The sequence below is a fragment of the Corvus kubaryi genome, unplaced genomic scaffold (assembly GCF_017639235.1).
Source record: "Corvus kubaryi isolate FWS band 111438036 unplaced genomic scaffold, C.kubaryi_AGA036_p1.0 37391, whole genome shotgun sequence".
Classification (NCBI taxonomy): domain Eukaryota; kingdom Metazoa; phylum Chordata; class Aves; order Passeriformes; family Corvidae; genus Corvus; species Corvus kubaryi.
The window spans coordinates 7319594-7332011 of record NW_024581130.1 but is presented as its reverse complement, the minus strand read 5'-3'; the positions used below and the strand labels follow the sequence as shown (position 1 = coordinate 7332011).

Below are 12418 nucleotides of genomic sequence, written 5' to 3'. Positions count from 1 at the left end.
ACTGTCTTTCCCACACCAGCCAGCTCCAGGGCTGGTTTTTGGCTAGATCAAGGCAGTGCTCTCACCTCCTTCCATGCTCATCCTTCTCACAGCTTGCTCAAACTGCTGGCCCTGGCTGCAGGATGCCTTTGTGGCTCTGGCCAGCCCCTCATGCACCAGATGTTGATGCAAAGCTGATCCTGATGGTTTCCAAGAGAAGTGTGTCTCCTTCCTAAACATTGTCCAACAGCCGCCTGCTCCTCACTGGGGGTCCTGGGCTTGCTGTCCTCTTGCTGCTGCTGAGGCTGTGGGGGAGAATTAGGATTCCCATCATTGCCCCACCCAAAAACTGCATCCCTCCCACTAGGACGGTGGCTTGTGGATGCTGGAGCTGAGCTCTTTGGGTTTTTGAGGAGGACAGGGGCCCCATCTGGCCCTCCAGCTGGGTGGACAAACCTCCAGGGCATTCCTGCATTTTAGTGCCCATTTTCTTTGTGTCTACATGTTGCCTCCATGCTAACAAAACACCCTGTTGAGACTTATTTCCGCCTGTGCTAGAAATGAGAAGTGCTGGAGGAGGGGAGGAGGGCACAAGGGCTGCGCCAGCATGTCCCATCACTGCTCGCTCACAGCAGAAAATCCTTTCACCTGCCAGGAGCTATCATTAGACAAGGCAACACTGGATTTTTTTGACCCTGAAAATGAACTTTAGGAGGATTTTCCTAGTCAAGTGCTTGCTGCTTTTATTTCCCAGTGTAAAATGTGAGTTTTTCTTACCATTTTTTGCTCTTTTGGGCTGATGTTAAATTGCATTTTAAAGCATTTACAACTTGGTGGGCTGCTACTGATAAGAAACTTGTTCCACTTTTTCAATGAGTGAAGATATCTGGGTTATTGCTATTATTATTTGATTTAATTTTCAGCCAGGGGGAGGGCAGGACCTGAGTTTCCTATTCCAGTTATAATAATAAGCTGTAAAGAGTTTTGGTTTTAAGTTAATGAGCCTTAATTTGACACATGTATAATGAGAAATGTCAGCATGCAGTTTGCTTTCTGCCCTCGAGGTAGCTTGTACCACATTAGAGATCCAGTTCACTGTGCATTATTGCATGTAATTTTCTTTTCTTATCAAAGATGTGCAAATCTTTTGAAAGTGCAATTTATATTCTTCCATAAATATTAACAGAGTGATATATTTCAGTGTCTTCAGTGGAGTTGAAGTCTAAGACGTGAAAACAGCAAGCAACTGCATATAACTTTTATATTTTGCATATTATTGTTCTCATAATTTTTTAAAATATTAATCTAAAAACTTAATTAAGGTGCTAACTCATAGATTAGAGAAGGTTTTAGGAGATGGAGACAATATAAGCCTGCATAATTTTTTTCCTCTGTTTCATTCCACTAAGATTGCATGTATGGCTGTTTGATGTTTTGCTTTTCCTTCAGAACAAAATTAATAGATAAATAAGGATTTTTTTTTTAATGTACATGATCCATAAAACATCTTCCCCAGCAGAAATGAGGATTATTCCCTTGATTGGAAAATTGTTTCAGAGGCTTCCTTCCTTCTCTAAAGTTACTATGGGAGCTTTTTCTTTTAACTCTTTCTTGTGACTGGGAGTGAGCTGTAGGCTCTCAGTTAAAACCTTTCTGCCCCTTGGAGCACATTTTAGTTGGCATTTTTATGCCAACTAAACAACTATGTTGTTTATGAAACAACAGAAATGTTGTTTCATTAGCTAAACAGATTTTTAGTATCATATGTGTGGGATACTCAGCTTTCCACTAGAAAGACTACGGAGATCAAATCAACATTTAGGTGGTCCATAGAGATGCCATTGAATTATCCTTGAGAACTCAGACTACTTTTTTTCTTTACCTTCAGAGAGAAAATGTAAGTAGTGTCTGTTATGCTCAGAAATACTATTACTATCTCTAAATACTTGTTCATAACTGAGCAGAAACAAGTACCAGAATTCAAATATTTGGGTGTAATGTGTAGTGTCATCTGTGTGGGGCATAGCTGCTTCCAAGGCTGTTTAGTTGATAGCTTTATTTCAGGATATTTCATTAGATATGTCAAATACCTTGTAAGAAAGGCAGTGCTGAAAGAGCAACCTCTCTTTAGAGGTGGTGAATTGCCAGAAGCACTACAGCATTAATGTTCTTGTTGCAGAGGCAGGCTATTTTAGTTCTCTGATTATCTCTAATAATGTTAGTTTAATGAAATAGCCACTGGATTTCAGTTTCCTCTGTGGTGCCATTTATCATTATCCTAGATACAAGGAGTGAAGGACTGTAATAAAAATATGCATAAACACAGTTTTTCTCTCTGTGGGGAAAAAGTGCTTGAAATATACAAAATTAGAGCAGAACCAGCTCTGTGTGGTGATGGGAAGGGAAATCTCCTCCTGCTGATTGGCTTCACCCTGTAAATTGAGGAGGAATGAACACAAGAAAACGACAAACAAAATAAGCTGAGCGCGTGCATTTGGATAGCAGTGAGCTTATCCCACCTGACACTCGCACGCAGATTTCGACCTCCTCCTGCAGGCTGTCCACCTGCCACGGGGGTGGGGACAGTACCTCACTTGAAATGACCTCCCAGCAAAGTTTCCCAAGTCCTGGCTCACCAGAGATGGGGCCTGCAAAGACTGTGGCCGAAGCAGCTTGGAGGGGAGCGGGCAGAGCACCCGGGCACCGCTCCAGGAGTGCGTCATCCCTGCTGGGGGAAACATGATGGACGTTTGGTAGTAGCCTTGGCTTTTCTGAATATCCCCATGCTCAGGTGCTGTGCCCAGTCCTGATACCACCTTTGGGAAGCTCCTACTCTTAACTGTTCTAGAGAAGGGAATCGAAGGAAGAGAAAAGATTTTTTTTTTTTTTTTTTTTTTTTTTTTTGGCAATTGCTTTTCTTGTAATGTCTCCTGCGCCCCCTCAGTTTGCATGATGCTGGTCGCTGTTTCTCCCTGCCTTACTTGCCCCATCAGGATCCTGTGCTAGAAAAATCAAGTGGATATAGTCCAGTGGGGCAGGATGCCTGGGATGGGAGAGGAAGGGGCACTGCAGTGGGTCTGCCTTCAGTTCAGTGCCTTACACTCACTCACTGCTTGACATGGGCTACTATAATTATCCCCTGTGGTTGCTGAAATGATTCTGCTGTCCAGGGACATGACTATTTTTGCTGTCTGCAGTAATGTTTGCAGTGATGGGCACTCAGGGTACCAGCCTGTGCCGTGTGGAAAACACTGAAGTGATGTCCTTTTCAGGAAGGGCTAAGTTCATGGTTAAGTGAATGGGTGGCCATGAATCTTGGCATCCAGTGTCACTCCAAGTAAGTCAGCCAGAGTATAAATTCAGCTTTGAAAGCTAGACTCTTAGCTTTCTTGCCTCTCAGAATTAAATTGGATGCTGGCATTTATCTGATGAACAATCAAGAAGTGCTTTGGAGCAGGGGCAGAAGATGGCATCAGAAAAGCAGAGAGGCTTAGGCAGCTCAGGAAGGGGGAGGCATAGCAAATGACAGCCTTTTGGGTGGCTGCTGTGGCTGCTGAGCACAGCAGCAGGGGCTGCTGGAGACCACTAATGGGCTGGCTGTGCTTCCCTCAACAGGTTCCAGCACCAGCTTGATTTACAAGGCAGTGAATGAGACAGCTCTTCTCAGCATCACTGCTCCTGGGAGCATCTATGAGGCAACATGGTCGAAAGGTGGACAAAGGTTGGTTCAGATCAAAAATGACAGAACTAGGCACTATGTGAACAAGGAGCAGTGCAGGTGTGCGATGCTGCGAAATGGGACTCTGCAAATCCAGCGCCTGGAGAAAGCGGACAGCGGAAACTACACGGTGCTGGTTTATCAGCAGGATGGAAGATTGAAGGCAGAAGAAAATATAATGTTCTTTGTTCAGGGTGAGTTTTTGCTTTTCCCATACCATTCCCAGCACAGCTGAACAAGACTTGGTATTCTCTTCTCTCTCCTACAGCCTTTCCTACTCAGTGCCCTCCTTTCTGATTTGGAGTGGGAGGACTTCTGTAGGACATACCTTTTTCCTCCTGCCACTGACAGCAGCCTGCCTCTCGTCTCCCTTCTCTTGCTCCTATTGATGGCCTCAAATCCCTGGCTTCATTCTGGCTCCCCTGTTTGTCAGCCATCAGGTTTCTACCTGTAAGCTGACCTCTAAGCTATAGGACAGCATGGCTTTTTCCCCAAAAAGAGGATAGTTTTGTTCTGTCCTTCTTCAGCCAGCATGTACACCTTTGCCAACCTCTTTGAGTCTGTGGGCATCAGCTGAGATTACAGAAATGACACCTTATTGAGGCAGCAATGACAGCTGGAATGGTTTTAGCAGGGTTTCTGTGCAATGGGAGGCCCCGTGTCTAACGGGCTGCTGAGCAGTGAGGGTGTCTCACTGCTTTGGAAACTATTACTGTAACCAGATTCTGGAAGTCATCAGGGCCTGATGCTTCTTGCTCATGTTTTAAGCCACTGAAGTGTCATTGGGGTGTCCTTGTTTCAGGTCAAGGTTAATGTTCCAGCCCAGCTGTGTGCTGTATTATGTCCTCTGCTGTGCAGCAGAGAGGTTGCATTACCTCTGACACATGGTTTTGGAAGTCCTGTAGTAGTTGTCGGGTGCTAGAATAATTTGTCAGCCAGGTTACCCCTTGGTTACTGGGGCTGGACAAACAGCTGTTAAAAAAAAATATAGTCTCAATGATATCCTCACACAACTCCATCACCAGAGTCTGGACTGGTGTGTTTCCCACTGGGATGTTCCTCTGAATGATAGATTCCAGTTTGCAGAAGAGGAGTGGGCTTCACAAGGAGAGGGTGGCTGCAGATATCATGGTGTGAACCTTGACTGAGTGTGCTACGAGCAGCCCTTATTTGCTCTAGAATTTATAGTCTCTATAACTTACACTGCCTGAAATTAGAGGTGGCACTGACAGGTTTTTGTTTATCTGGTCTTAAAGGTAGAAATATTTTTTTCCATTTGCTGTCCCTGCCAGTTGCCCTTACTTGAGGAAAACCCTGCAGGCTTTTCTGTCTCTTTCAGTGCCACCAGTGATAGAGAAACTGGAACCAAAAGGGAGCTAGTTGTTTGCAGGGCATAAGAAGAGACAGAAATCAGTTCTGTCTGGCATAACCTCACTGAGAGCTGAAGTGTCTGTTTTGTGTTTTCCATTCTGGGTTGATGGGCTTCCATGCTGTGCTGTCATGCCAGCTGAGTGCTGTTGGTAGCACACAGAGCATCATAAGTAGCTTTCCGTAGTTTTTCCTGCTTTAGAGAAAATCTCTCCTGAAAGGCACAGGCAGAGCAGGGCCAACTTCCCTTGCACTAAAACACAGGGTCCAGAGGTGGAGGGGGCTGTGGCTCTGAGTTCCTCCCATCCACCTGAAGACCGAGCTTCCTCCCCTCACCTGCCTGGTGTCCAGCTCTGCTTTACCAGGCCAACTATGTAGGCTACTGCACTGCATTTTCCTTATTATTGCCTTGTTACTTCTGTAGTAGAGGTCTAATTTGCTTTTCAGTCTTCTGTGGTCTCATTAGCTGGCGATTTGGGGTTAATTCTCTGTTCTGCTTAATAATGGAGGCTTTCAAAAGGAGAAACCATGTCACATGTGGGTGTTCCTTCCCTTCTTTTTCAGAGCCTGTCCCTCAGCCAATCCTCAATGCTGAATGCAGGAATAAAAGTGTATCTGTCAAGTGTGAAGTGAAACAGAAGGCTAAGGATGAAGCCTTTCTAATAGAACTGACTCAACCCACTGGCAAAAAGATCCAAAAGAATGCAACAACGTTGGAATGGCACGGGCGGAATTCTGGGATGTTCAGATGTGTCGTTAAGAACCAAGTCAGTGAAAAAATGACCGAAAAAGTAATTAAGTGCCCAGGTAAGAAGTCTTTTTCATCAGAATGTGCTAGGGTGGAGCACACAGCCTGATGCAGTTGCACACATCTGTAGGACTGGTCCAGGCACCAGGAGCACAGAGATTCCGAGTACCCAGTACTGTGAGTCTGATCCCAACACAGTTATTGGGAGCTGATGCTGCTGTGCTAGCCAGGATGCAAGTTGTGCTTTCTGCCTGGCATTCTCCAGCCTTGTCACATCTCCCTGCTCCCCATCCTGCTGCTGCCAGCCCCACTGCTATCCTTAAGGCATTCCTACTCTGATGGCAGGGCGGCCAAGCCAAGGGCAGCGAGATATGGGGGGGGATTTTGCTCCTCCCCTCCTCCTGTGGGAAATTCGTATCATATCTATAAATGTGGTAGTTGCCTGCTACCCATGGATGTGGATGAGTGCTCTCACAAGGGGAAAAATAAGCTGCTTGGACTCTCCAGCTTGGCCTAGAAATCAGGGGAGGAGTTATGGAGAACTTTGCTTTGGGGTGACGTGAGTCAGATAAGTATGGCTCAAATGTACCATGGTTTTCTTATTCAGATGAAGCCTCATCTTTCTAAACCACAGATGCAGCAAAGGACTGAATTAAAATTGCATTTTAAATGGGTAGAGTCATGCTGAAAATGATTCAGTAGACAAAAGAAGTCATCATATGCGTCATCCCCCCACCCTCCCATGTAAAATCTTGGAAGTTAAGGCACAAGCAAAGGACAGATCATACTGGTATGATGCTGGGTGTGGTGTTCAGGTCAAAGTTCAGAATTCCAGTGCAGTACTGAGGAAAAGTCCTTGAATTTGCCAGGCTTGGGTCATCCCACCCAACCAAGAGTGCTCTGCTTGAAGCATTCTCTTGCTCTAGATTCCTGCTGGAGCTGGTGGAGAGTGGGGAGGGGCTCACAAGAGCTGCATCAGTATTTCCAATTTTTACCTATTTTTGCCATGGTGAATTTAGGGAAAGTCCAAGTCTGAAGGACAGCCCATGGTGTGAGAAGGGAGGGAGCAAGCCTTAAGCCATAAAGGCTTTACTGAAGTGATCCCAGGTCTGCTGAGGCTGACTGAAGGGCAAAGAGCTGAGGGACAGGATGGCCTCTGTTCTCTGGTGCAGCTGTTGCTTCCTGAGGAATCCTCCTGATTTCAAAAATAACCAGACAATGTGGTTTTTTGCTGCTGCTTGACCTGATGGATTGCACAGTTTCATTCGTGCTAGCATTGGGAAGGGGCGAGCAGGATGTGGCATGGACTTTGGAGCCAGGTATGAAAGTGTGCTGCTGGATTAGGTCTGTTTAAGACAGGGCAAACTATCCCAAACACCTTGTCTGGATGAGGAATTGCTGGCAGAAGCTGCCCATGCCAGGACACAAGCCAGGCAAGCCTGCACTGCTGCTATAGACAGACATTAGCCATTGTCTAAACTTCGATTTCACTTTTTCTCACCATTGAGAAAGGGTGAGTTGGGTGGGAGAGTTTGTTTTTTCTCACATCATTAACAGAGAAATACCAATGATCTTTAAGGTACAAATATAGCATTTCTTAGACACCAAAAACCCTCTAAAACTGTGCAGCACTACTCTTCCTACCCAAACTAAATACCTCTCAAACTTTTCTGCGTAGTGGCAGGACTCTGCCAGCTCCATATTAGATTAAAAATCTCTCATCTTGCAGTCAAACCTCCTTCTAACCTTGCTACCCTCCATGAACTCTTGGTCCTGCATTTGAGGCCAATCATCTTGAATTTTGACCTTTACAGGCAAGGTACATTTCAGGTGGGCTTCAGCTCAGACAACTTTTCATGGAAGTGAAGTGCCTTCACACATGGTATGTGAATCTGCCTGGGCTCCTCTTGCTCTCATCTGGGACAAACAGGAACAGAAAAAGTAAACTACACCTTGGTGTAACACTGGCAACTAGAACAGGTGGTAATTTAGATACAGAGAGGTGGCACACATGAGTGCTCTGGTTTCAGTTTTCTGCAGAACTTGAATCCATCAGGGAGCAATCAGAATTCTCCACAATGAGCAGCACCAGCTTTCTGCTGTGTACAGGGAAAAGGAAAAGGGTGGGGTGTGTACTGGCCTGCCTTTAGAGTCAATGGAAGAAAATGCAGCATTCTAAGTAGATGTTGTGCAAGTTATTTCTTTCCATCTAACATTCTCTTTCATCCTCTTTATTAGGCAAGCTGGACTTTTATCTCATCTTAAGCATAGCAGGAGGTGCAGTCTTCTTTGTCATCCTTGTGATTTGTCTTATTTATTGTATTAGAAGGAAGAAAACAAAAAGGCATGAAGATTATGGTAAGTGTTTAAGGGGCTTTGTTTTGCTATCCAGCCACCTAAAATATTAGAGCTTCCCACTGACAGCAACCCTGTGGTCAGGAGCATGCTTTCTGCATTTACATGAGCAGTAACCTGGTTTTAGCATATGTTAAATCTGTGCAGATCAGCTGGAATTGCTAGTCTCACTTTCTGACACATGCTTTGAGCAAAGGACTTCTTGTTCTCAAGGCCTTTGGTTTGTTTGTGGGGAAAGAATTGCTCCTCTAAAGCTTGGCCAAGGCCACCAGCTATGAGCATCTGTTGGGCTAAAATACACTTAGGTATCCTGTCAGCAGATTTGTTTTCATTAAATTGGTAGAAAATTGTGATCCTTGATATCATTAGTATCATTTGGAAAGAGTGTAGATAGTGAGCAGGGGCAGGAATAGCTCAGCTTTTCTATGTGTTTCCTCAAGCATCTCATGGAACTTGCCCTCTCTACAAAACAAAATCCTTGGAGGGCTGGTGACACCGGAGGTCCAACTTGGGGCACATTTGAAGAGTTGAGGTTTTCAGTGTGCAGAGTTTTCATCTGTTGTCCAAAATTCACGCTTCTTTAAGGCTGCTGGAAACACTCTGCCAGAGTATTCTCTGAGCGTGGGCTCTGAGACTTGGCAGAGAGGCTGCCTGGAATTACACATGGCCTGGGCGTTGCTGCTGGTTTGGGTGGACAGAGGACACTGAGCTGCTGCTCAACAAAAATTGCCTGGCCTACCTGGAAGGGGAGGCTAAAGCAGGAGGGAGGTTGTTTAAAGGTTTGTTTCTGAGTCCTGCCCTCATACACCTTGTGAGCACAATGCTGGTGAGAGCACAGCCAGCTGAGTATTATTTTACATTATGCCTGTTCTCTTTTGAGTGGTACAGATCACTGCCTCAGCTGTGCAGTGACACCGTATTCTCAGTTCTTGGGCCTGGATTCAGCAGGAATTAAGAAAATGAGTCTGGAAAAAAAAAGGAGAACTGATATTTTAGTGATTATTTTATGGTGACTAGCCTCTCTGAAACAGTTTTCTGTGTGTTTAAGGCCAACTCAGTGTCCCAAGAGGTAAATTCCTCAATCCCTAAGTTGAGATGAGTGATATTTCAGAAATGATGAGTCAGTGATCAGAAGTCAGTTGGTATGAATTTATTTCTTCTCTGTGCATGAAAATTAATGCTGGCAAAAGGGATCTCTGGCTTCCAGATATCTGGAAATCCCAGCACAGATAATGGCAGGACAGAATGCTTTGAAGTTGCTTCCTGGGGTTAGATTTCACGTCCTCTTCAGTAGCCTTCAAAAGGGGACAGAGCAGCTCAGGATGGGGGTGTCCATCAATGTCTACTGGGGCCTCCCTGACAAAGCTGGTTCCCCCAACAGACAGGGCAGAGCTGCCCCAAATGCCCTTGATCTCAGCAAGGCAGCCAAAACCTTTCCTGTTGGTATGGGATGTGCAGGCAGAGGTGATTTTTGTTGTTCACTGGGACAGCAGGAGCACCTGAGAGCGGCAGGTTAAAAACCAGTATTTGGCTTTTCCTTGCTCGGGCCAAGGACATTTCTCTGGCCTTTTGACTTCTTCCTGGTGCGTGTCTGACTGTGGGGTCCCTCTGTTGTTGCAGAGGAGGAGCGAGTGATGCAGACTCTGCCCATGGACCGCGAGAAGGGGATGCGGGAGCTGCCTCAGACTCCGTCCGCGCCCACCCCGAGGCAGCTGCGAGTGCAGCAGCGGCCGCTGCCGCAGCCCCACGGGCCGCAGCAAGCGCTGCCCCCGCAGCCCCGGCCGCAGCCCCGGCCACGGCCCCGCACGCAGCCACGGACTCCGAACCTCCCGAGAGAAAGGCCTTGAGCAGACATCCTGGCAGGAGGGATTGTTGGTCTCTCTGCTCCACCGTTCACTGGGAAAAGAAAGTTTCTGACAGCCAGGAGCCCCTCCTGCCCAGCCCTGCGTAACGCTCAGCTATGAAACAGCAGCTTTCGTTGCAGAAAATTAGAGAGCATCAAATGGAGACGAGAGACCCAGTGGAGGAGATTCAAGGTGATGGGCATTCATCCCTGTGGCCATTTTTCTTCGGGTGTCTTCATGTTAGGATATGGAGCATTGAGCCTTGAAACCTGTGTCTTTCTGTGGTTCACTTGTTTTTACCACACCTTGTTGTCTTCGTGCTTTTTGGATGGTTTACACCAAGAGGAAGCTAAAGCTCAACTGAGACAAAATGGACTTCTGGATCTTACAGGGTTTTATCTCCTGCTACACATTAGGACAGCTCTCTGGCTTCAGCACCAAATACATGGCCTCCTGGACCAAAAACTTGTTGTATGTAATTAAATATTTGTCTGAAGTTGAAAGGATTTGTGTTGTATAATGCAGAGAAGAAAATATTGAAAGGATGTGTGAGAGCCTTGAAGCACCTGTGTGGGAAAAACACAAATGGGAAAGGAATAAACGTCTCCCTTTTCCCACTGTGTTTAGAAAAGAAACTGTGGGATTAAATTGCGGCAAGGGAGAGTTAGGTCAGGTTTGTTTTTTTGGTTTTTTTTTAATCAAACACTGAGATTTCTGGGAGAGTTTCTTCAGCACTGGGGTTTCAAAGGGTGGATGAGACAACATTCTATGAAGCCTCTTTATCCTGCCAAGGGCTAGGGGAGTGTGCTACATGGCCTCTCCAAGGGCTGTTTCAGCTCAGTTTTCTATGACTTTTTAGCAAAGAAAATAAACCTTTATTCTCAGCATAAGTCTGTTTGGCTATCCAGACAATTTTTTTTTTTTTGCATAGAAGAGGTCTGGTATCCTTTGGCTTGTGAAACAAGCATTGTAAACTGCCAACCAGTAGGATTACTGGTGGCACTGTCTGAATTTTCATGGCTCTCCATCTCAGGGCCCCCTGCTGAGGGTGAGGGACCGCATCTCTTGATTTTGCTGGTAACACCTCATGTATAACCAGGGATGGTAGAGAGCTGCTGAGAGATCTGCATCCCCAAGGGAGAAGTTGGACTGCAATACATGCACCTGCATCACCTTCCCATGTGCTGGACACTGCTTGCTCCTCTGGGCCTTGGGGATGTCCATAACTGCCTCTACAGGACAGCTGAGGAGCTGAGAGCACAGGCCTGTTTCAGAGCAGGGTCTGAATGGGTACAGTGGCCCAGCTGGGAGAAAAGGCAGAGCAGGTGAAGGAGGAGAGAGCTGCAAGAGCCACGGAGCATGAGACACCCAGCCAGCTGGCTGATGTGTCAGGCAGAAGAACACCTAATACCTCTTTTAGGCTGGCCTATCCCAAATGTGCCAGGGGAGATAAAACAGCTGTGCCTTGTTTCTCCTGAGAAATCTGACTATTTTTATCTTCTGGTATAAGGGCAAGGAGGCAACTTGTCAGGAAAAGGAAGTCACTGCCTCCTCCAGAGCTCAGTCACTTCACTTGAACTCCAACAGCGGGAACAGCCCTGGGAGTGCCACTTGCTCTTGCCTTAGCTTTCTGCAGCTGATTTCAGGCTTTCGCTATTTAAAGTTGCATTTGGTAAATGTTCCATGATTTATTTTGTAACATACCATATGCTATATCCTTGTACTGAATGAATAAAGAGAAGACTGGGTGCAGATGATCTTAGTTCACAGCTGTGCTGGTACTTCAGTATCTCACTTTGATACAAAGGAGGCAACAAAAACATTTTGGTCCCTGAGCCACAGAAGCAGGGATGCAGGAGGTGTCACACCATCCCTGGGAGGTGCAGGAGTGCCAGGAGCTGGTGGGCTCAGGCTGGTGTGGGTGAACACAGCTGCTGTGCCTGCCTGTGGTGGCAGCATGCTCTGCCTGTCCTGTGCTGCCAGAGCTTTCCTGGGTACTGGTGTGGGGGTCCTTCCTGGGAGAGAGGGAGAGAAGGTTTATCCCTATTGGGTGGATTTACACCAAAACACAGTCCTTGGTAGGTGGGCAAGAAAATACTACTAGGTAAGAGTATGGAAAGTTCACCAGAGCAATACTTTATTTTTGGTTTACTCCTTATTTTTTTGACAGTCACCGTTGTTTCTGTGATGTCTCATTGTACAAGTATTGTCCGTTGCAGCACATGAGGAACAAACATGAGACATCACGAAAACAGTGGTGACTATCAATGCTCCATGACACGTTCAGAAAAAATGCTGACTTATCAAAAAGGCACCAAGTAGAGCTCTCTTTTTCTGAACGTGTCATGGAGCATTCAAATCTCAGGCTTTTATGCTGTAGTGGACATTTCAGTTCTGGAAAACAAG

The 12418-nt window shown here is 46.1% G+C and overlaps 1 protein-coding gene across 1 annotated transcript; it reads left to right on the top strand.

Moving 5' to 3' along the window:
- Positions 1-537: 537 nt before the first annotated feature.
- On the top strand, positions 538-11777 carry CD2 (CD2 molecule). Its single transcript, XM_042038085.1, has 5 exons — positions 538-741; positions 3595-3891; positions 5630-5872; positions 8052-8171; positions 9789-11777. The coding sequence occupies exons 1-5, from the start codon at positions 681-683 to the stop codon at positions 10013-10015; spliced, it is 948 nt and encodes a 315-aa protein (XP_041894019.1). The 5' UTR covers positions 538-680; the 3' UTR covers positions 10016-11777.
- The last annotated feature ends 641 nt before the right edge of the window (positions 11778-12418 follow it).

Bases quoted from the DNA above. Each gene is read 5' to 3' on its own strand.
- CD2 (XM_042038085.1), top strand. From the start codon at position 681: ATGAACTTTAGGAGGATTTTCCTAGTCAAGTGCTTGCTGCTTTTATTT. The intron at 742-3,594 runs GTGAGTTTTTCT...TTCCCTCAACAG, and splicing joins TTTATTTCCCAGTGTAAAAT to GTTCCAGCACCAGCTTGATT. The intron at 5,873-8,051 runs GTAAGAAGTCTT...CCTCTTTATTAG, and splicing joins AAAAGTAATTAAGTGCCCAG to GCAAGCTGGACTTTTATCTC.